Below are 25,788 nucleotides of genomic sequence, written 5' to 3' on the forward strand. Positions count from 1 at the left end.
GTTAAGAGGGCAGGAATGAACCAAACATCTGCACGCTGTCGCTGTAAAACCCCGCGTGTGTGCGCGTGTGTGCGTGATATCGATCAGTTCGGTGATTGATCAGTGACGTCAGCAGCGAGGTGAACAACTGATTTCAGGCCTGGAGATGTTTCTGCACCGGTGTGTGCGGATAGATCACACTGATTGACAGCTGATCAGCATCACGCACCGGAGCGCGTGGGATGTGCATGCAGCTGCTGCGTGCGTGCGTGCGTGTGCGTGTGCGTGTGCGTGTGTGTGAGTGTGTGTGTGTGTGTGTGTGTGTGTGTTCTCACGGTGTTCCGGAGGTCCTGCAGCGCTACGCTCATCCTGGAGCTCCGTCCCCGCGGTCAGAGCGCTACCGACGGCCGCTCCGCCGGTCCATCCTCCAGGCTGTCCGTCGGTCTGAGCGCCCCTCCGCTGCGTCCGTCCGTCTGTCTGTCCGGGAGTCCGCGGTCCGTTTGTCCGAGGCGGCGGCAGCGGATCGGAGCTTTTCTCGGGTCCGTCTATCTGCTAGACCCCGCCCAACATCCAACCCAGCCTCTTCCTCTCGCAAACAAACACACCCCAAGACACAGGGGCATGACGTCACCGCCGCGGCCTGACGTCACCTCCTCCAGCTCTACAGCCAATCAATCAGCTGTGATCTATCGATCTATCTATCTATCTATCTATCTATCTATCTATCTATCTATCTATCTATCTATCTATCTATCTATCTATCTATCTATCTATCTATCTATCTATCTGCTGATATGTGCCAATAAAACTATTAGTTATATTATATTATATTATATTATATTATATTATATTATATTATATTATATTATATTATATTATATTATATTATATTATATTATATTATATTATTTTATATTATATTATATTATATTATTTTATATTATATTATATTATATTAGATGAGACTTAGAAGTCATATATTGTTAACCCTCCTGTTGTCCTCATTTATGGGCATCAAAAAATATTGTTTCCTTGTCTAAAAACAATCCAAAAATTCAGCAAAAAAATTTCCCAAATTTCTGAAAATTTGCAAAACCTTCAGGAAGAAAATTCCAGTAATTCCTTAAAAGTTTCCCTTAAAAGTTTTATTTAAAAAAATCCCCCAAATGTGGCAAGAAAATTCTTGTAAATATTTTTAAAAAATGAGTAAAAATCTTCCAATAAAATCCTAAAAATATCTAAAGTGATTCCATACATATCAGTAAAACTTCTACTGTTTTATTTAAGAACATTCACAATAAATCAACAAAAATCCAGCAAATTTCGCTGGATTTTGGTTGATTCTTATGTGAATGTTCTTAAGAAACATTTTTACGGTTTTGTTTTTCCACCAAAAAATGTTCAGAGATTTCCCATAAATGTTGGAAATGTGGACATCAGAAGTTTCACTGTGAAAATATAGTTTTTTCTCCACATTTTCAAACTTTGAAACAGATCAGTTTTGACCTGCAGGACGACACAAGGGTTAAACAATTCAATTAAAATGCTGCTCTCCTATTTTCTGACTAATTTAATATTGATTTTATATAATATATAATATTTTACATCATATTTGTAAGGTTTATTTTATCTCAAATCATCAGCAGCATTGATAGATTGGTGGTTTATTATTATATTATAAATCATATCCTCATATATAACATATATATAATAAATAGTACATTTTAGACTCTATTATAGTTGTTTTTACTGCTTTATATGTAAAATTTCAACATTGAAGCCAAGTATTGATTTAATTTAATTGATATTTAATATTTATTTTATATTTGTTTTATTTTATTGTCATCCTTGATGCTTTGGCCTAATTATTAACCTAATATTTGTGCCAATAAAACTGTTGAACTGAACTGAAATCTAGCTTTATTAAAATATTATAATACTTATTATTATTTATTAGTTGAATTTTTATTTTTTATTCCTATTTATATCTTTTGAGGTTCTATTTTATTTATTTTTTTCATTTCATTTAATTTTATTTATTTATTTATTTATTTTTTACCACATCCCTGATGCATTGGCAGATTTATTAAGTCAGATAAATTAGTAAAATAATGTGTCAGTTTTTTTAATCAAATATTGCAAAATTTCCCTAAACATTCAAATTAATTAAGCAAATTCGTATGTTATTATATTTTATGTATTAATTTTAGATATCATTGAGTCTGAACTTTAGTATTCAAATTAATCGGGTGGATTTGTCTAAAAATCTGAATTATTTTATAGAGACAGACTGCAGTTTATCAGAACTTTCATTTTGTTGTCAGTTTGTTTCCTGTTGAAGATAAAACCGGTTGGACTGGAGATAAAAACTGTGAACTGGTTGAACTGGAACCAGATTCTGTCTCACCTGTCCTCTGTTCAACTGTTCAGGTGAGTCTCAGGCTGAATTCTGCCTCCTGCAGGAAAACAGAAGAAACTACAGCTGTTCACTGAAACTGATTTCAGATTTAACAGAAGCTCAGAAAAACATCTTAAAACGTCTAGAAATTCATTTTAACAGATCTAAAATATGCTTATCCAGGTATTTATCGAGACATTTAAAGAGATACTCAGTCAGAAAATGTTATCAGTGCTCTTCACCCCAGATTAAAAGATGTAAATATTCTGTTTATGCTTCATCAACTGTAAATAAAAACAATAATTTATGTCAACATTAAACAAACAACAAAAATGTGAAATTAGTTTCTGCTGTTATAGAAAAATAAGTCTAAGAAAAAAGTGGACTGAAGGCTCCCCCTGCTGGACACTTACAGGCAGTACACACACAATATAGTACAGTACACACAAAATAAAGTACACACAGTACACACAATATAGTACAGTATACACAAAATATAGTACACACAGTACACACAATATAGTACACAGTACACACAGTACACACACAATATAGTACAGTACACACAAAATATAGTACACACAGTACACACAATATAGTACACAGTACACACAAAATATAGTACACACAGTACACACACAATATAGTACAGTACACACAAAATATAGTACACACAGTACACACACCATATAGTACAGTACACACAAAATATAGTACACACAGTACACACACAATATAGTACAGTACACACAAAATATAGTACACACAGTACACACACAATATAGTACACTACACACAAAATAAAGTACACACAGTACACACACAATATAGTACAGTACACACAGTACACACACAATATAAGTACAGTACACACAAAATATAGTACACACAGTACACACAATATAGTACACAGTACACACAGTACACACAGTACACGCAGAAAATATTACACACAGTACACACAGAATATATTACACACAGTACACACAGAATACAGTACACACAGTACACACAGAATATAGTACAGTACACACAAAATAAAGTACACACAGTACACACACAATATAGTACAGTACACACAAAATATAGTACACACAGTACACACACAACATAGTACACACAGTACACACAGTACACACAACATAGTACACACAGTACACACAGTACACACAATAGTGCATGATATAGAGTACACATAGCACACATTGTATATCCCTCATCCTTCCTTCCTTCCGTCCTTTCTTTCTTTCTTTCTTTCTTTCTTCCTTCCTTCCTTCCTTCCTTCCTTCTCTAGTTCCTTCCTTCATTCCTTCCTTCCTTCTCTAGTTCCTTCCTTCCTTCTTTAGTTCCTTCCTTCCTTCCTTCGTTCCTTCTCTAGTTCCTTCCTTCCTTCTTTAGTTCCTTCCTTCCTTCCTTCGTTCCTTCTCTAGTTCCTTCCTTCCTTCCTTCCTTCCTTCCTTCCTTCCTTCCTTCCTTCCTTCCTTCCTTCCTTCCTTCCTTCCTTCCTTCTTTCCTTCTCTAGTTCCTTCCTTCCTTCCTTCCTTCCTTCCTTCCTTCTCTAGTTCCTTCCTTCCTTCCTTCCTTCCTCCTCTAGTTCCTTCCTTCCTTCTTTAGTTCCTTCCTTCCTTCTTTAGTTCCTTCCTTCCTTCCTTCTCCATTTCTTTCCTTCCTTCCTTCTCTCTTTCCTTCCTTCCTTCCTTCCTTCCTTCCTTCCTTCCTTCTCCATTTCTTTCCTTCCTTCCTTCTCTCTTTCCTTCCTTCCTTCCGTCCTTCCTTCCTTCCTTCCTTCCTTCCTTCCTTCCTTCCTTCCCTCCTTCCTTCCATCCTTCTCTATTTTCTTCCTTCTCTACTTCCTTCCTTCTTTTTCCTTCCTTCTCTATTTCTTTCCTTCCTTCCTTCTCTATTTCCTTCCTTCCTTACTTCCTTCCCTCCTTCCTTCTCTAGTTCCTTCCTTCATTCCTTCCTTCCTTCTCTAGTTCCGTCCTTCCTTCCTTCTCTAGTTCCTTCCTTCTTTCCTTCGTTCCTTCTATATTTCTTTCCTTCTCTATTTCCTTCCTTCTCTATTTCTTCTTTCCTTCCTTCTCTATTTCCTTCCTTCCTTCTCTATTTCCTTCCTTCCTTCCTTCCTTCCTTCCTTGAACCACTGATGTCCCATGCTCTGCTAAGAAGGTGATTGGCTGTAAACTCTGACACTTGCCTGCAAAACTAGACTGAAAACAGTTCCTTCCTACCTGAACTCCTCCTGATCCAACCACCACAGCAGGTTTGGTCCATAACTAGACTCTTCTCGTCTGTGGTTCCTGGTGGTGGAACAAGTTACTGAACTCTGTTAGATCTGCAGAGTCTCTCTCAGTCTTTAAGAAAAGACTAAAAACCAGCTCTTTTCTGAACACCTTTGCACTTGACAGACTGCAAAATGCAAAAAAATAAAATAAAATAATAATCCTATTATGTCTGCACTGCCTGTAGGCACCAAGGTTCTATTTTCACATTTGAATTTGTTGTATGGTTCTTCTCCAGGTTGTTTTCTCCTGACTAGATCCTTGCTGGTGTTGTAACTGCTCTCAGATGTTCAATGCTTTGGATAAAAGCTAAATGAAACTGTAGAATTGTTTTACGTGGTAGGTTTGTCTCGGTAGTTTTACACCTTGTTGTAGTTGTGCTGCTTCTCTTTGAGGTTGTTTTGTGATTTTTTTGTGTGCATGTCTTTGGTTGCTGGGGTAGCTTTGTGTATGTTTGTAGATGTTTTGCATGTTTTTGTGGTTGTTTTGGTATATCTGAGTCTCTTCTGTGGTTGTTTTGTGTACGGGGAGTCCTCAACTTATATCAGAACTCCAACTTACGGCGTAAATCAACTTACAGCAGCCCGTAGGAACAGAACTCCAGTGAAAAGGTTAAAAAAAAAGCCGTTATGTGCATCATGATATCAATCAGTTTGTCAGAAAAGTCATGAAAACCAATGACTTTGGTGGTGTACAACCCGTGAATGGAACATAAAGTGTGTTCGTCCACTCCGCTCGCCAACTAGTTCCACGTAACCCAGTTCCAACGTAACGATGATGTTAAGTACGCTGTAAACCGAGGATCCCGCCTGTAAACTTAACCCATGTAACGCTGAAATGCCATAGGTCAAGAATGTCGTAAACCGTGGACCCCCGTATTTTTGTGGTGTATTTTAGTGTTCGTATGTTTTGTGTCGTGTTTTTTTGTGTCTCTCTGGTAGTTTTGTGTCTCTTTATGTCTTTTTGTGTTTTGTTTAATGTCTTTGTGGTTGTTTCATGTCTTGTTGTGGTGCTTTGTGTGTCTTTGTGGTTGTTTTGTGTGTCTTTGTGGTTGTTTTGTGTGTCTTTGTGGGTGTTTTGTGTGTCTGATGATTATTAAACGTGGTTCTGTGATTTTCCTCTGAGGTCGACTCTCTAAAAGGTGAAGCTCTGACTCATTAGAAGAACTTTAAAAATGCGTCACAGCAAGTTTCTATCATCCAGCTGCAGACTGGACCCAGGTTCGCCTTTTTTTACCCACAATGCACCGGGGCCTGGCGGTCTGACTCACCTTCACAACCTGGAGGCTGCCGATAACGTTGCCACGGCAACCGGCTTTGTTTTACTGGTTTATCGGCCGCTCTGTGATTGGTCCAGACGTGGCGATGGCAGTTTGACCTCTGACCTCTTTGACACCATCCTCCTCCTCCTCAGTGTGTGTGTGTGTGTGTGTGTGTGTGTGTGTGTCTGTGTGTGTGTCTGTGTGTGTGTCTGTGTGTGTGTGTGTGTGTGTGTGTGTGTGTGTGTGTGTCTTTGCGCTGCAGCTGATTAGTTGCCTTTTTGTCTTTCAATGGATCGTCTTTTTGAAGGTGAAACACGCCATCAGCAGCCATTACACACACACACACACACACACACACACACACAGACACACACACACACACACACATACACACCCTCTAAAGCGGCTAAAAGGCAGCGAGTGTCATCTTCCAGTGGAGCTTTCAGCTGTAATTAAAGCTCATCAAGGTTTTATTGAAGCCGTTTAAATGCTGCCGTCTGATTGGCTGAGGGTTTGATTGGCGGCCGGGGCCCTTTGTGTGACCGCAGCTGCCGCTTCTTGTTTAATAAAGAGATGCTCGCTTCTTAACGAGGCCGAGAGGTGTCTGACATCAGCGCGGTTCCTGTCGAAGATTGAAGACACCTGCAGACTCACCTCGAGAACCGAAGACGAAGACGATGGTGGGAGGATGATGATGATGATGATGATGATGATGAAGGTGGCAGATTACGTCAGTCGCTCAGCTTCTCTGCTGCCACACTGTCAGGACTACTTGGCATCACAAAAAACACACTGTATCATCATTTAACATGCAGGTAATTCAATAAACTGAAAACAAACCAGGTACGTGGAGCGATCGGAAAGTTCCAGGACTGTTAGTTTTGTCCACATCACCAATCAGGAGACCACATCACGTCCCTCTATCAACATCAAGACATGTGTTGCAGGCGCTTTCACAGTCGTCGAGCTGCAAAATTACCAAAAAGAGACATTAAATGACCCAAAATACACCCAAAACCACCACAAAGTAGTTCTCCGCATGGCAGTTTCACAAACAGTGACACCTTGACTTGTTCCTCGCCTGGCAGTTTCACCACTATTAACACACTGACTCACCACTAATCATTCTGTATACTTGGCCCACTACTCCACACAAATATTTTCCAGATCGTTCAGGTTTCAGGGCTGTCGCTGGGTAATATAGCGTTTCAGCTCCCTCCAAAGATTTTTTATTGGGTTTAGGTCTGGAGGCTGGTTAGGCCCCTCCAGGACCTTGAAATGCTTCGTACGGAGCTGCTCCTTAGCTGCCCTGGCTGTGTCTCGAGTCATTGTCCTGCCGGAAGACCCAGCTACGACCCATCTTCAATGCTCTTACTGAAAGAAGGAGGTTGTTGTCCAAAATCGTGCTGTCCCCTTTGCAGAAATGCAACCCCACAGCATGATACTTCCACCCCCATGCTTCATGTTTGGGATGGTGTTCTTGGGATTGTACTCATCCTTCTTCTTCTTCCAAGTGGAGTTTAGACCAAAAAGTTCTATTTTGGTCTCATCTGACCACATGACCTTGGCCCTTGGGCGCTGAAGGATTTTAACCCACGATGGCGTAGTGTGTTACTAACGGTAACCTTTGAGACTGTGGTCCCAGCTCTCTTCAGGTCATTGACCAGGTGTTCTGGGCTGATCCCTCACCTTTCTCATGATCATTGATACTCCACAAGGTGAGATCTTGCATGGAGCCCCAGACCTTGCACAGGTCTACAATTTTGTCCCTGGTGTCGTTAGGCAGCTCTTTGGTCTTGCCCATGGGGGAGAGGTTGGAGTCCAGTTGTCTGAGTGTGTGGTCAGGTGTCTTTTATACTGGTAACGAGTTCAAACAGGTGCAATTAATACAGGTATGAAGTGGAGAATAGGAGGGCTTCTTAAAGACAAACTAACAGGTCTGTGAAAGTCAGAATTTCTGCTGGTTGGTAGGTGATCAAATACTTATTTCATGCAATAAAATGCAAATTAATTATTTAAAAATCATACAATGTGATTTTCTGGATTTTTTGTTTAGAATCTGTCTCACAGTTGAAGTTTACCTACGATAAAAACTATAGACCTCGCCATTCTTTGTAAATGGGAAAACTTGCAAAATCGGTGGTGTATCAAATATTTATTTTCCCCACTGTATCCATCACCTGGCAGTTTAACCACTATTAACACATGAAGTCATCCCTCAATAGGCGGTTTCTTAGTTTTTGACACCTCAAATGATCCCCCACCAGGCAGTTTGGTAACCGACCACTCTGGGATTGTGAGTCTTGAGTTGTTAAAGATGAGATTCAAGGACGATAATTTCTATCTGGGACTTCTCACTAGTCAGTCAGAACTGAAGAGTTTTAAAGTAAAATCCAGCTGAAGAACAAACGAGCAGAACTGTGATGTTCACACGTGACTTTAGCTTCAGGAATGCAGCTGCAGGTTTAACTTAAACTAACACGACGTCACTGCAGTGGATCCAGATGTTTGCAGCTGCAGTGACTCATTCAGTTTTACGAGAGTCTGAGGAGGAAGAAGCTGCTTTTCTTTACATCTCCACCTCCTACCTGCATGATGAACCATTCCAGCTAAAACATGTGGTCACATGACCTCAGACGTGGTCACGTGACCTCAGACGTGGTCACGTGACCTCAGACGTGGTCATGTGATCGACGTTTCTCCTCCTAAAGCAGCTGATTTTTCCTCTACTTCATCTTCACTAATGACAAAAACAACACAGAATTTTTCAGCCTTTAAAATGTTATGATCTCCAGGAAAATAAATGCTGAAAACAAAACTAGTGTCAAAATTAAGCCTCTATTGAAGTAATTCGACCTTAAATCCATTAAAAACACCGAGTTTAGTTTGTGTGGCTTCAGAAATTCAAGTTGTAATTGCTTTTTTTGGTTTGAAATAATCAAAAATCACAGCTTAAATTAATATTTAACGTTTAATTCATCATTGAAGCATCTTTAAGTTATATTTCTGACATTCAAAAGCTCAAATGAAACTCCACAGATTGAATTTTTTATTGTAATGGATGCTTTTTGTAGATTTTTCTGCTGTTTGTGATGCTAAAATCACCAAAATGCCACTGATAAAACCTCCAAAATAACCCTGAGTGTTTAATTAACCTGTAAAACATGATGATCTGCATCAAAAATAAATGAGAAATGAATAAAATAAAATAAAACTAGTATAAAAATCTAGTTTTATTGAAGTAATTCAATCATAAATCCATTAAAAACACTAATTCTCGTCTTTGTGGCTTCAGAAATTCAAATTAAAGCTGCCTTTTCTGGTTTGAAATGATAAAAATTCACTGTTTAACTTCATAATTTGTGTTTATTCATGTATGAAGCATCTTTAACTAGGATTTTTGACATGTAAAATCTCATACGAAGCTCCATAGATTGAATTTTTTATTGCACTTGATGGATTTTTGTAGATTTTTCTGCTGTCGGTGGTTCTAAAATCACTAAAATTTCACTGATAAAACCTTAAAAACAACACAGAATTTTCAGTTAACCTATAAAATGTCATGATCTGCAGCAACACAAAGCAAACAAAATAAAATAAAAATTCAGCTTTTATTGAAGTTATTTGACTCCAAATCCAGTAAAAAGAGTCCGATAAGCAGCAGGACCAATAGAAATTCAAGTTAAAGCTGCTTTTAAATAATCAAATTTCCCTGATAAACAGAACATTTTGTGTTTAATCATGTTTGAAGTAGGTCTAACTTAGATTTCTGACATTTAAAAGCTTGTATAAAGACCTGAAGACTGAAATTTGGGTTAATTTTTATTGTATTGGATGATTTTTGTAGATTTTTCTGCTGTTTCTGGTGCTAAAATCACCAAAATGTCACTAATAAAATCTAAAACAACACTGAGTGTTTAATTAACCTGTAAAACATGATGATCTGCATCTAAAATAAATAAAAAATGAATAAATGAAAATAAAAATAGTGTAAAAGTCTACTTTTATTGAAGTAATTCAACCTTAAATCCAATAAAAACACTGATTTCAGAAATTCAAAATAAAGTTGCTTTAAAATGATCAAATTTCCCTGATAAACAGAATATTTTATATTTAATTGAGTCCAAAGTGTTTTTTAACTTGTATTTCTGACATTTAAAAGCTCAATGAAGCTCCACAGATTGAATTTCTTATTGTAATGCATGATTTTTGCAGACTTTTCACCGATAAAACCTTCAAAACTACTTAAGATTTCATTAAACCTGAAAAATGCAACGGAATTTTTGCTCCTCCAGGTGGAGAAAATTTAACGATTATGTACTTTGGTAGTTTAATTCAATTCAATTCAATTCAATTCAATTTTTTTAACATAGCAATAAATGTTTTTAATCACGTTTTTATATCTGTAATGTAGTAAAAGTACAATATCTCGTATGTTATGTTAAAATCATGACAATAATATTAAAAATAAAGACATTAATCAGGGTTAATAACCAGATTTTTGGATATTTTATTATATTTGGTGGATTTTCAAACATTTCTCGTATTTTCTTACATTTTATTATTAACGTTTGAGCATTTTGTTCATCATTCTTGCAACATTTTTATTAGTTTTCAAAATATTTTTTGCATTTCTTATTATTTTGGGGGAATTTTTCAAACATTTGACTTAATTTTCAAACTTTATCATCAATTTTTGAGCATTTTGTTCATCATTCTTGGGACATTTTTATTGCTTTAAAAAAATTTTTTTAGATGTTTTATTATTTTTGGGAGACTTTTCAGACACTTCACGTATTTTTTCACATTTTATTATTATTATTTTCTGAATGCTTTATCATTTTTAAATTTTTTTGATATATTTTATTGATTTATTGAATTTTTAAATCAGTTTTGTTTCCTTTTTTGTCTCTTTATTTATCCATTTTAATTATTTTTTCCATTTTACTTTTCTGTTATCGTCTCATTTCGCTCCTCTGATCCTGCATCTGTTTGGTTTTATTGTTAATTGTTTTTGAATTTGCTGATTTTATTTCAAGTTTTTGTTTATTTGTGCACAAACAGACTTTGTAAATCTGTTTTACTGCTTTTACTGCAGCGGTTTAAATGAGTGAATTCAGCTGGCAGCGATCAATAAAGTTCAATCTGTTGTAAATGTTCATCTTCTGGTTGCCATGGAGACTCATTAACATCCATTAGCTTTCATTTTACTGCCCTGGTTTTAATAATGAGCTCTTTGAGTTGCAGTTGTTTTTGTCTGAAACTGATTTTATTCAACAATTAAAAATAGTTTCTTACATTCAGAAAGAATCAGCTCAAAGTCTAAACGATTCATCCAAACTAGTGGGGTTCTGTACAGCGTCAGAGGAGGAGGAGGAGGAGGAGGAGGATGAAGGCGGCCCTCAGCAGGAGGTGAAGGTCTTCCAGAAGAAGTTCTTGCAGCCGGCCTTCCTCTCCCGTGGAGCCAGCAGAGGTCCGGCTCCGGCGGCCGCTCGCTCCAGGTCCATGTGGACGTCTTCAGGTTCTCCAGCAGCCAGAGGGAAGTTCTCCTCCTCCAGAGCTTCGTTCTCCACCTGCAGCAGGTCGGAGAGGAGAAGTTCTGCCAGCGAGGAGCGAGAAATGTCCTGAAACACACACACAAAAAAAAACACAAAATACACAACGTCAGATGTCCTGCAGGCAGGAATGAACCAGAAAACTGCAGTAAAATATATTTAAAGTACGTTTTTATAGCATTAAATCACTCAGATATCTGTGTTTTTACTGCATGAAGGAGGATTTAAGAAAGTTTGATCTGCTTTCAGTGAAGAAAATGCTACTCAAACTTTTAAAAAATGTTTTTAACTAACATCTTCACAAAAATAAACTTTGGAAACCCCCCCAAAAAACCCAAACTGACCAGGACCGAGGACAGAACCCTGAGGTACTCTGTGGATAATAATATTCATAATAACAATACCGCTAATAGCAAGACTACTCAAAAATAAAATGATAATACACACATTTTTTTAACCAACATCAACATAAACATAAAGTTTGGAAAACTGAAAAAAAAACTAATTGAAGAGGACCAAGGAAACAACCCTGAGGTACTCCAAGGATAACAACATTAAGAGAAACTCTACTAATAACAATAAATGAAAATATGTACACAAAATTTAAACAATTTTATGTACATTTTTAACCAACATCTTTGTGAAACTTTGGAAAACTAAACAAAAATCCAAACAAAAACAATAACAAAAAAAAAAAAAACACAAATTGAAGAGAGTCAAGGAAAGAGCCCTGAGGTACTCCCAGGATAAATATATTAATATTAACACTACTAATATCAAAAATTCAAAAAATAAATAAAATGAAAACATGTAAATAAAATTCAAAAATGTTTTAACTGACATTTTCACACAAAAAAACTTTGGGACACTAAAAAAAATTTAAAACACAAATTAAAGAGGACAGAGGAAAGAACCTTGAGTTACTCCATCAGTTAAATTTTCTTCAGAATGAATAAAAATATACAAAAAGTCATCAACAACAGAGAAAATAAAGTTACATTTCAGTCATATGAGCTTTAAAAAGGCAGAAATTCACATTAAAATGCTTAAAACTGGATTGAATTTTTTTCTTTAACAGCAAATAAATATTTTACTCATTTAACAGCTTGTTTTTTAAATTTTATTTAAGGTTTCATCGTCTTTTTCTCATCTCTTTCTGCAAATTTAAATTCGTTAACATTTTATTTTCAACTGAAAATCTGTTTTAATCTTCAGATTTAATCAGACAAGCAGCACAAACAGCAGAAATAATCGATTATTCAGTAAAATCGGATCATTTCGAGGCAGAAAAAGCAGATTTAACTTGAATTTCTGAGAATTTCAACTGGATTAAAGTCGAATCTTTAAAAATTAAAAGCAGAATTTTTACACAAAGTTGAAGAAATTTGCAGATTTTTAAATTTATTCTATTTAGTTATCATTTAAGTTTGCTGCAGATCAGCACAATTTGCAATAATAATAATAATAATAATAATAATAATAATAATAATAATAATAATAATAATAATAATAATAATAACAACAACATTAATAATAATAATTATTATTATTATAATAATGATAATAAGAATAACAATAATAATAATAAGAAGATTATTTCAGCTCCGATCAGATCAATACATCCATTAAATTGAAACATTGCAACATAAAAACATTAAATATCGTTGACTTTACATCCAGTCTGTCTTTAAATATTTAAATATAAAATAAAATATTATAAAATATTATAATATATAACAATACAATATAATACAATATAATATAAAACAATATAAAACAATATAATATAATATAATATAATATAATATAATATAATATAATATAATATAATATAATATAATATAATATAATATAATATAATGTAATATAATAATTTAAACCATTTTAAAATATGATCAATAACCGCTTTAATCCGTATCAGACATACTTTCATACATACTATCAGACATTACAAACTTGTATTTTCCCACCAGATTAATTCAGTTTTTGAGGCTCGGTGGATAAAAATATTTAATTTCTGTTGTTTCGCAGGTTTTTTTGTGTTTCTGTCTCCAAGAAAAGACCTTTTTTCATCTCAACTACAATTTAAAACCTGAATTAAAGTTAATTAATGTATGAAAATGTGACTTTAAAACATTTTATTAACAAGACTTTTGATTCCTGGTGTTTATTTTGCAGATTTTTGTTGTTTTTCTGTGTCTTAGAAAAGATATTTTTAATCTAAATTACAGTTTAAATTGAAATAAATTAACATTAAATCAATGGATGCAGCAGATTGAAGATTAATTGATTTTCTAAACATTTAATTTTTGCAGCAACAGCATCAAAATTAAATATAAAAATTTTATAAAAATACGTTCATTTTCAACAATTAAAAGACATTTTCCAGCTTTAATTCTGCATTAAATCAATTAAATAAACACTCAGTTTAATAATTAATGTTTTTATTTCACTTATCAGCAGTTTGTTCATTTAATTTTTATTATTTTTTTCTATATTATTCTCAATATAATATAATATAATATAATATAATATAATATAATATAATATAATATAATATAATATAATATAATATAATATAATATAATATAATATAATATAATATAATATAATATAATATTAAATGATAGAAAACTAAATAATATAACATATTATTGTATATTATAAAATAAAATATTATAAATAACAATATACTTCTATTTCACTTATCTATATTTTGTTCATTTAATTTTAATTATTTTTTTCTATTTTATTCCACATTTTAACTCTAACTATTTGTATTTTTCTCATTTGTTGTCTTTTTTCTGCTTTTCTCAGTCATTTTTTTAATGATTTAAAAATCTCTCTTTAGTAAACCGTTTCTTTTTTATTCTGCTTTTATTTTATTGTTATTATTTCATCATTTATATTAATTTTGTAGCCTGTAAAACACTTTAAACTTGATTATTTTAGAGACACATTAAAAATCAACCACTTTGTTTAAAAATATTAACAACAAAGACATTAGTAGATGTTAGACCCTGAATAAAACACATTTAATCAACATTTTCACCATAAAAACGTCCAGTTAAAGCAGATTCTTTGTTAAATCATTGAAGCGACGCGTCTTTTTCTGTTCAGTTATTAATAAATAAACAGATTTAAGCTTTAAATTGGAATTTAACACTTTAATCCATTTAAAAAGGAAGAAAATCCACATTTTACTCTGAAATATTCCCATTATTCACAGATTTTTAGCTTTATTTTACGTCCGACGTGTGAATTTAGTTTGTTTCTGTTGACAGTTTTAGAATTATTTAGTTTATTTCAAAGATAAATAAAAATAAAATCAGTGAAATTAATGTTTTAGAAAAACGTCAGAGGATTAAAATCACAGAATTCAGGTTAAAGTCTGGTTTTTAGGACGGAAGGTCGGACGGTGTGTGTCTGTTTTAGTGTGTCTGTTTTAGTGTGTGTGTTTGTGTGTGCCTCTTCTTATGTGTGTCTATGCATTTACCTGTGTGTATTTGTATGTTTTTTGTGTGTGATGTGTATATTCATCTATATATGTGTGTGTATCCTTATGTGTGTTTTGTGTATTTATCTATAGATGCGTCTCCGTGTGTGTGTCTTTGTGTATATCTATATCTAAGTGTGTGTGTGTCGGTAGGTGTGTATCTATAAATGTGTATATCTAAGTGTGTGTGTGTTTTGTGTATATATCTATATCTATGTGTGTATATCTATAAGTGAGTGTGCAAATAAATGTGTGTCTGTATATATCAGCAAGTGTGTGTCTAAGTGTGTATCTATAAGTGTATGTTTTGTGTATATGTCTATTTAATTGTGTGTATCTAAGTGTGTGTATCCTATAAGTGTGTATATCTATAGCGTGTGTGTGTCTGTGTCTATATAGCTATAAGTGTCTATATAGCTATAAGTGTGTATCTCTACAATTGTAAATGTGTGTCTTTGTATATCTATAGGGTGGTGTGTGTGTGTGTGTGTGTATGTCTACATATCTCTAAGTGCATATCTCTATTATCGTGTGTGTATCCTATAAGTGTATATCTATGTGTGTATCTATATTTTTAAGTTTGTATATATCTATATAATTGTGTGTGTCTATAAGTGTATTTATCTATTGTGTGTATCTCTAAGTGTGTATATCTAAAGTATGTTGTGTGTGTATCTCTAAGTGTGTATATATGTCTATAGTGTGTGTGTGTGTGTGTGTGTGTATCTCTAGGTGTGCATATATGTCTGCAGTGTGTGTGTCGGACCTGCTTGGAGCCCATCAGCGGGGTCCGGTGCAGCAGCAGGCGGAGCTTGGAGTCTCTCTGAGCGGCGGAGGAGCAGCTGAAGGAGGCGGTGAAGGAGAGCAGCAGCAGGAGGAGCGAGGAGGAGAACATCTTCATCATCTGTCTGTCTGTCGGTCTGCCGGTCTGTCTGTCAGTCTACCGGAGGAGCTTCTGCTGCCGTCCGGTAACGGCGGCTCTTATAAAGCCCCGCTGACGTCACGCCGCCCCGGGGTGAGGAGGGTGACTGATGATGATGATGATGATGATGATGATGATGATGATGTCTCCGCCGCTTCCCGCTTTAGTCAAATGAGCCGTTTTCACTCACTTTGTTTCCTTCCCGCTGCTCGCATGACAAGAGTTTGTCAGCTGGTGGCCCGCGGACCCGCAGCGGGACGCTCCGTGACTCCCACGGGCCCCCACAGATGACGGATCGATACCGGGTCGATAATCGGATTTAAAGCGGCTTGAAGTGAGTTAGAGACATTTAGAGTTTGTTTAACATCACTGGGATTGGATCAAACCAACTCTGACTGATGAAAGTTCTAATCAGTCATCAATAATTCATCAATAACTCATCAATAACTCATCAATAATTCATCAACAATGCATCAATAATGCATCAGTCTCCCAGCAGCAGCGCAACACTGAATATTTTAGAGTCAGAATATAAGAAATGTTGGACTCTATGGTGGTTTTCTGTCTTTTTGCAGCGGTTTTGCATGGATTTGCAGCTATTCTCTGTCTCTTTGTAGTTTTGTATCTTTGTTTAATCTTCTTTATTTGTGATTTTGCGTCTCTTTGTGGTGATTTTTGACCGTTTTTGTGGTGGTTTTGCATCTCTTTAGTGCTGTTTTACAGGTTTTTCTAATTCCTTTTTTGTTTTTGTAGCTTTGTAGTCCCCTCTTTGTGGATTTGTGTCTTCATAGTTAAGTTTTGTGTCTTTGTTGAATCTTTTTTGTGGTTTTGCGTCTCTTTGTGATAATTTTTAACTGTTTTTGTGGTGGTTTTGCATCTCTTCAGTGTGGTTTTAAAGGCTTTTCTAACTACTTTTTTGTTTCTTTGTAGCTTTGTAGTCGCCTCTTTGTGGATTTGTATCTTCAAAGTTAAGTTTTGTATCTTTTCAAGGGTGTTTGGGGTCTTGTCAGGGTTTTGTATCTTCAGAGTGGTTTTATGCATCTTTGTTGAAGTTTTTTGTGTCTTTGTCGTGAGTTTTTGGTTTCTTCAATATACTTTTGTGACTCTCCAAGATGTTTTTGTATGTATGTGTAACTTTTTCTTTGTCTCTTTGTGTTTTTGCAGTCCTTTTTGTTCCTTTAAGGTAGTTTTGAGTCTTCATCAAGAGGTTTTGTGGCTGTTCAAGATAGTTTCATGTCTATTTGTGTTGGTTTTCCATCTCCTAGTTGTAGTTTAGCCTCTTTTCGTTGTAGTTCAGCATCTTGTTGTAGTTTTGTGTCTTCTTGAAGTTGTGTTTCTTGCATCTCTTTGCATCTTCATAGAGTTTCTGCATCTCTTGATAGTGGTTTTCAGTCTCTTTGTCATAGTTTTGCATCTTCTAGTTGTGGTTTTTGTGTGGTGGTTTTGCATCTTTGTGGTTGTTAAGTGCATCTCCTTGTGGTTTTGTGTCTTCCTAGTGGTTTTGTGTTTCTTCATTGTAGTTTTGCATCTAGTTGTAGTTCTGGATATCCTTATAGTGGTGTTTTTGTGTCTTTGTTAAAGTTTGCAGCTTTTCGTTGTGGTTTTGAATCTCTTCTAGGTGGTTTTGCATCTACAAATGATGTTTTTGTGTCCGTCATGGTTTTGAGTCTGTTCAAAGTGGTTTTGCGTCTCCAGAATGGTTTTGCGCATCTTCATAGCTATGATTTTGCATCTCTTCATGGTGGTTTTGCATCTTGTTGTAATAGTTTTGTCTGGGTTGGTAGCAATTTTCTGTATTTTTGTAGCTTTGCATCTCTTTATGGTGGTTTTGTGTCTCTACATTGTGGTTCTTTATGTATTTGCAGCTATTTCTTGTTCCTTTGTGTTGTGTTCTTTGTCTAATACTCTGGCTGACGACAGTCCTTCCCACAGGGGCCACAGAGGGGTCCAGGGGCCACGGTTTACGAGTCGTCCTCCTCCCTCCGTGTCTGACTCAAACTGTTGATGAATGTCGTGTTCATTGAAGCATCGGCTCTGTTTTAAATAATCGTTTCCTCCTCGTCGTCGTCGTCGACGGCGACTCCGCCACACTGAGCTGTCGGTCACATCAGCACGTCATCGCTGCTGCTGCCTGCAGGTCTGCCATCAAAAAGCAGTTTACCTGCTGACAGAATCACACGCTCTCAGCCCAACGGTTATTAAACTCTTATCGCTGCCGCTCTGCTGCCGCCGACCGTCTTTTCTTCATCAAATCATCCTCTCATTTCAGAAAGAAGCTGAAATCTGGGGCTCATACAGACGCTGAGTCCAAGTCAGCGAACACCTGTGCAGCAAAACACCGATTCCATTCCTCACTGAATCCACTCACAGTAATCAGATTACATTTAAGTAGAACAGTAGAGTATTTACTTGGATGTGGGGAAAAAATTAACAGTTTAGATCTAATCCATGACATATTCAGGCCCCACAGCAGCAGTTTAATGCACCTGAAGTCATCACTGAAATTCTAATCTTTATTTTTATAGTACATCAGACAACAGATTCAGTCTTCCTCATTATGGTGGACATCAGAGTCCACTGATTCCTGGACAGACGTTCTGTTGTTCTTTACAAACTATTTGTTTGCTGGAGGGGTTGTGTTGCTCCGTGTTTTTTCTCTAAAATACCAAAAAATGTGTCATAGTTTTGACCTTGTTCTTGGATGATGTTGTTCTTTGGACAGTTCTTCTGCTGGAATATTCCTCTTCTTCAGTCATCTAGTCAAACAATATTTTGGTTTATCCTCAGACATTCATGGTGCATCTACAACTCTAAAGCAGCTCCATATCATCGCGTTAACACCTCTGTTCTTCACTGTCAGGTCTATGCATCCACTGTGGTAGTCCTGGTCTGGTTCTAACATCTGAGCCCAAACAATGATCTCATCAGGTTTCTTTTGGTGGAGTTTCATTTTGCTGTTGAAAAGTATCAGAAATCTATTTTGCTTCTCGCCCTCCGTTCGTAGAGGTTCATGTTCTTCACTGTCTGAGCTTCAATGAAACTCTGATTTCCATTGATAACTCCTGTACCAAGTCTGAAATAGCTGGATGGTGAAAGCAGTTCAGTGTCTGTGGAGTCATTTTAGCAGGACGACCACTGATTAGTGGAACTACGATTCCTTCTGTACCTCCTGATTACTGCTGACACTGTGGTTCACTGAGTTTTAGTTGATCTTCCTGGATCCTTTTCCATCTTTGTGATGCCTTAGAATCAGGTTCTTTTCCATGTGGAGTCATGATGTAGACATAGTCGCAAAACTGAGAAACTTCTACTGTTTACAGCTCATTTTAATCATGTTCATGCTGTTAGATTGATTGGAAATCACAGGTGGAGTCACTTTTGTTGCGAGTTTCTACTTTGGGACCTGAATTTTTAATACATTCCTTGTAAAGTTTGAGTTTTTGAATATTCATAAGAGGAAAAACATGATAGTTAAACTTAGAAATAATACAGTGACCTAGAGGTGATAATATTTAGAATCATGTATTTGATATTTCTCGGCGGTGTACTCATTTCTGTTGCTGACCAAAAACTTCTCTGTTGTGGTTTCAATTTGTGTAATTTGTGGTTATTATTTTCTGGGGGACATCAGCAGAACGTGTTTTTATGAAGACATAAAAAGTCAGTCCAGTTCTCACTCAGAAGAGTTTTAGTGTAATTCAGGATCCCGTTCTGTGATTCAACAAGCAGTTTGTTAAGTCTTTGGTTTTAATTGAGCCTTCATGTTTAAGGTTGTTTTCTGCACTTGGAGCGTCTCTTAGGTCCGGAGGAGACATTTCTCATCGCCACTGTGAGCTCGCATGAACACCCTGTAGAGGCTGTAATCGGCAGTAATGTGTTTGAATCTGTGGGAGTCTCAGTAATGAAGCTTCAATCACAGCAGTAAAAGCATTTCTCCAAACAGATTCCTGCTGTTCCTCCACAGACACTAATCACACCTCTGCTTTCTGAGCACCAGCAGCTCTTCACTGTTTGTTTCTTTACGCTTTTTCAATATTTCTGCAAAAACAAACATCATAAGCAGCGGCTTTTTTTAATGTCCTGCATTGTGATGTTCATAGAAAAGCCAATAAAACCACAGCTCTGTGCTCCGTGATTGTGACTGGATCGACAGGAGAGACCTACAGGTGGTTTATCAACAGGTAAACTGTCACAAGTGACTGTTGAACAACTTTAAACCGTGACAACAAAAGGATGTAAACTGCTATTGGCCCCACATTTAAGATGGTTTTCTCCTTCCTGTTGTCAAAATCCCTTCCACTGTGGGAAACGGCAGCAACAACCACCACAAAAATTCACTAAACCACCATAAAAAAGATGCAGACTCACCAGGGAAAACACCACAAACAGATGTAAGCAAAATCCCCTTCAGGATGGCAAACAACCTCCATGCAGCAGCTTCAGCTCCGCCCAAGAAAGGTCTGACCGAGAGAGAAATACAAACACACCAGAGTCTTTTCCCCCATAGCAGAATGAAAATGAAGTGCAGTGAAACCATTACACCAATACAGTGCTGTGTCAGTGCTAGAGAATGGTTTGGATACGCAGTCCTAGGTTTGAGTTAAATTAAGTACTTTAGTGTCGGAGGACCTACAAAGAGACAGTATACTACCAGGAAGAGACGTTAAACCAACGCGATCAGACGCTAAATCACCAAGAAGAGGCACTAAACTATCACGATGAGACTCAAAGCCACCGCAAAGAGATGCTAAACCACCACAAAGAGCAATAAGAAACACAACGCAACCACTAAATCACCACAACGGTATGCTAAACCACCACAACAAGACCCAACACAACAAAGAAGAGAGGCTAAAACCCAGCAAAGAAATGGTAAACTACCACAAAAGGACACTAAACCACCACAAAGAGATGTTAAACCACCATGAACAGACTCAAAACTACCAAGAGGAGGCTAAATTACAGCAAAGAGACACTAAACTGCCGCAAAATGATGCTGAATTGCATGAAAAGACACAAAACCACTGCAAAGAGATGCTAAACCACCAGGAAGTGATGCTAAACCGCCAAATAAGATGCTAAACTGCCATGAAGAGACACAAAATCACCACAAAGAGATGCTAAACCACAGAGAAAAGATTCAAAACAACCACAAAGAGACACTAAACCACTTCAAATAGACGCTAAACGATTTTGATGAGAAACTTAACTACCGCGAATATATGCTAAACTGCCACAAAATGGCGCTAAACCAACACAAAGAGATGCAAAACTACCACAAAGAGACACAAAATCAACTACAAAAAGACACCAAGCAGAGACCCAAAATCACAACGAAGAGACGCCAAACACCACTTAATCACCACAACAAGACGCTAAACCACTACAAAAAAGAGGCTAAATTACCACAGAGAGACACTAAACTGCCACAAAATGACTCTAAACTGCACGAAAAGACATCAAACCACCACAAAGAGATAAAAAATGCAACCACGATGACACGCTAAACCACCAACACGTGACACTAAACTGCCGCAAAATGGTGCTAAACCTACAGAAAAAAATGCAAGACTACTACAAAGAGACACAAAATCAACTACAAAAAGACAGCGAGTTGACAGTCGCAAAACCAATGCAAAGAAACGCAAAATCACCACTTGACTACCCCAACAAGACGCTAAACCACTTCAAAAAAGACACTGCACTGCCAAGAAGAGGCTAAATTACTGCAAAGAGACACTAAACTGCCACAACACGATGCTAAACTGCACGAAAGGACGCCAAAACTCCATAAACTGATGCTAAATCTTTGTGAAATTATGCTAAGCCACCAGGTATGATGCTAAACTGCCATGAAGAGACACAAAACCACCACAAAGAGACACAAAACACCACAAAGAGATGCTAAATTATTTTGAAGAGAAACTTAACCGCTGGGAACTTGGTAAACATGCTAAAAATTATGCCACAAAATGGCATTAAATCTACACGAAAAGATGCAAAACTACCACAAAGAGACACCAAATCAACTACAAAAAGACGACAAGACACAAAACCATTGTAAAGAGACGTGAAACTATTGCAAAAAGATGCTAAACCAACATAAAGAGATGTTAAACCAACACAAAGAGATGCTAAACCTACATGAAGAGATGCTAAACCAACATAAAGAGATGTTAAACCAACACAGAGATGCTAAACCTACATGAAGAGATGCTAAACCAACATAAAGAGATGTTAAACCAACACAAAGAGATGCTAAACCAACATGAAGAGATGCTAAACCAACATAAAGAGATGTTAAACCAACACAAAGAGATGCTAAACCTACATGAAGAGATGCTAAACCAACATGAAGAGATGCTAAACCAACATAAAGAGATGTTAAACCAACACAAAGAGATGCTAAACCTACATGAAGAGATGCTAAACCAACATAAAGAGATGTTAAACCAACACAAAGAGATGCTAAACCTACATGAAGAGATGCTAAACCAACATAAAGAGATGTTAAACCAACACAAAGAGATGCTAAACCTACATGAAGAGATGCTAAACCAACATGAAGAGATGCTAAACCAACATAAAGAGATGTTAAACCAACACAAAGAGATGCTAAACCAACATGAAGAGATGCTAAACCACCAAAACGAATCAGGACACCACTACAAAGTGACGTTTTGTGCCACCTTGTAGCCGTTTTGAGTGTCTTTCCTTGTAGAAGCCACGCCCATCACAACACCTAGTAACCGTGGCAGCGTCCCTGTAACCTAGCAACCGTGGTTTTCCCATCTCGAGCTGCAGCAGCATCAGGACCGAGGAAGCGGAGGAGGAGACTTCACTGGTCAGGAAGCTAATGGCTAGCGACAGGAAGCATTTCACACCTGTCTAACTCGGTTACCGCGGCGACAGCTCTGCGACTGGTTCAGCAGCTGGTTTCCGACAGCTGATTGGTTCAGCCTGTTGGTCCAAGTTAGAGGACGATAAAAGACAGAAGTCGTGGTTCTGCAACTTCAGATTTATTTCCAGTGTTTCTGCTCAGTGGATCTTATGATTCTCATGTCAGTTTATTAGAAATATTTAGGGAAATAAATAAACAAGTCCGATGTTCTCAGTTATAAATCAACCAGCGTCTCACAGAAGCAATAATCTGATCTCAAACACATTTAAACCGGAGGCAGATAAAGTCTGAGCAGCCACGAAAACAGGAAATAAACACATTCATGTCCTTTACTGACTCAAAATGGATGAAACTGTCTGTTCCCATCAGTCTGCACTCAATAAGAACTAAATGGTTTCAGAAACTTTTCCATGTTTATTAGAAATCAGAAACTGAAATCTCTGCTTCACTTTAATAGAATACAATCCATTTAGATTTAGATATTGTGAGAGAGATCGGGCAGCACAAAAATACACCAAATGACCACCAGCAGATGCAAAAAAACCACAAAGAGAAGCAAGATGACAAAAAAAGACACAACATGACCACAAATAGACATGGAATGATCACAAATGATACATACTGATCACAAGGACATGCAAAATGACTGCGAAAAGGCAGAAAATTATCACAAATTATGCAAAATATTCACAAAAACACCCCTAAAATGACCACAGAGACAAAATGATCACAAATGGCTGTAAAATGAATATAATAGCAACAAAATTACTACAAATAGGTAGGAAATGAGCACAAAAAGGCAAAGATATTACTGCAGGAGCCAAAATAACATAAAAAGACCACAAAGAGACATAAAATGGCCGCAAAGAGTCACAAAATTACCAAAAGGAGACATAAAATGACCATTGAAAACTGTGAAATGACCATAAAGACACATTAAATTACCACAAAGACACACAAAATGACCACAAACAGATACAAAACGATCACAAATGATGTAAAATGAACACAACAGCAGTAAAATGACTACAATTGGGTAAAAAATGACCACAAAAAGAAGCAAAATAACCACAAGTAGATGCAAAATCAGCACAAAGAGACACAACACAACAAACAGGAGACACAACTTGCCTGTCATTAAAGAACAAAACAAACTTTCTTACCTGCAGTCGCCTCTGTTCCATCGACACTCAATGAAGAGAAAACTTCGGTTTGATGTTACGCAAAAGCTGCATCGCAATTTAAGTTCTGGTTTGTTTGGAGGTTTTTCAGTTTGGACACGTTTATTCATCGCACACAGACACACAAAGACACACACAGTGACTGACCTGTTTCTGAACCAGCATCTGAAGGTGTTCGTCTTTCAATGGATCATCTTCAACAAGCACACACAAAGATCACAATGAATGTGACACATAAATAGACACAAAATGACCACAAATAGACAAAACCACCACAAAGAAACAGAAAAACAATGCAAAGAGACACAAAATGACCACAAACAGACACAAAATAACAACAAATAGACACAAAACCACCACAAAGAAACAGAAAAACAATGCAAAGAGGCACGACCATGTTCTGGTGGTTCTGATGGAGGAACACTGGGAGCAGGTGTGTGTGGGGGGCGGGGCCTAAGATGTCAGGTGGGAGTCAGGTGATCAGACAGGAAGCATCAGTGAGGGACACCTGGTGGACAGGTGGAGAATGACAGGACCAGGACCAGGTTCTATTCAGAACTTAACAGTTTCCTGTTTACCTGTTGGTCTCATGATCACCATGAAACTCTGATAGACACTCTTTGTGGTTGTTTTGTGTCTCTTTGTGGTTGTTTTGTGTCTCTTTATGGTAGTTTTGAGTCTGTTTGTGGTTGTTTAGTGTCTCTTTGTGGTTGTTTTGTGTCTGTTTCTAGTCTTTTTGTTTCTTTTCGTCAATTTGTGTCTCTTTGCGCTTGTTTGCATGTCTTTTTTTTGGCAATTTTGTGTCTATTTCAAGTGTTTTTGATTGCCTTTGTTGGCGTTTTGTGTCTTTTTGAAGTTGTTTTGTGTCATTTTATGGTCATTTCATGTCATTGTTTATGTTTTTGTGATCAGTTTGTGTTTCTTTGTGTCTTTTCCATACTATTTTGTGGGGTTTTTTTGTGTGTTTTATGGTCTTTTTGTATTTATTTGTGATGTTGTTCTGTCTTTTTGTGGTCATTTTGTGTACATTTTTATGTTTTTGTGTCAGACTGTGTGTCCACGTACTTTTGGTGACTGTGTTTCTGTGTTTTGATGATAAACATGGAAATAAAAAGTCCTTCATTGGGTTCAAAGTTCTTCTCAGAGGGAGGCCCCGCCCCCCTGCTGGGCAGCCGGCCAATAAAACGCCTCGCCACGGGCTGGCCAATCAGATGCACTGCTGGAGACGAATGTGTCCGTCAGTCCGGACTAATCAATGAGCAGAAACTCAGCGGGCATCTGTCCGTCAAACTGCAGCTCAGCACATGAACCATGTGACCTCCCACCGCTGCCCCACGGGATTCTGGGAGATTCTGGTCACCGACAAGGACGAGACAAAATGACTGATGACACAAAGTTAGAGAGATGAGGAGGGAGGAGATAAGGAGGAAGGAGATGAGGAGATGAGGATGGAGGAGATGAGGAGGAAGGAGATGAGAGGATGAGGATGTAGGAGATGAGGAAATGAGAAGATAAGAAGGGAGGCGATGAGGAAGGAGGAGATGAGGAGATGAGGATGGAGGAGATGAGGAGGGAGGAGCTGAGGAGGGAGGAGATGAGGAGATGAGTATGGAGGAGATGAGGAGGGAGGAGATGAGAAGAGGAGGGAGGAGATGAGGAGATGAGGAGGGAGGAGCTGAGGAGGGAGGAGATGAGGAGGGAGGAGATGAGAAGAGGAGGGAGGAGATGAGGAGATGAGGAGGGAGGAGCTGAGGAGGGAGGAGATGAGGAGGGAGGAGATGAGAAGAGGAGGGAGGAGATGAGGAGATGAGGA

General features: G+C 37.1%; 2 protein-coding genes across 2 annotated transcripts in view; both read right to left on the minus strand.

Moving 5' to 3' along the window:
* The window catches only part of ece2b (endothelin converting enzyme 2b), a 46,889-nt gene extending 46,317 nt beyond the window's left edge, over positions 1 to 572 (minus strand). The window contains exon 1 of the mRNA XM_023273978.3: positions 315 to 572. Coding sequence (XP_023129746.1) covers positions 315 to 347 — 33 coding nt within the window. The 5' untranslated portion in view covers positions 348 to 572. The remainder of the gene's footprint in view (positions 1 to 314) is intronic.
* Positions 573 to 11,167: 10,595 nt separating this feature from the next.
* sst1.1 (somatostatin 1, tandem duplicate 1) lies at positions 11,168 to 15,923 on the minus strand. Its single transcript, XM_023273974.3, has 2 exons — positions 15,738 to 15,923; positions 11,168 to 11,544 (listed from the first exon to the last, which is right to left on the minus strand). The coding sequence occupies exons 1-2, from the start codon at positions 15,873 to 15,875 to the stop codon at positions 11,323 to 11,325; spliced, it is 360 nt and encodes a 119-aa protein (XP_023129742.1). The 5' UTR covers positions 15,876 to 15,923; the 3' UTR covers positions 11,168 to 11,322.
* Positions 15,924 to 25,788: the final 9,865 nt, after the last annotated feature.

The sequence above is a fragment of the Amphiprion ocellaris genome, chromosome 7, assembly GCF_022539595.1.
Source record: "Amphiprion ocellaris isolate individual 3 ecotype Okinawa chromosome 7, ASM2253959v1, whole genome shotgun sequence".
Classification (NCBI taxonomy): Eukaryota; Metazoa; Chordata; class Actinopteri; family Pomacentridae; genus Amphiprion; species Amphiprion ocellaris.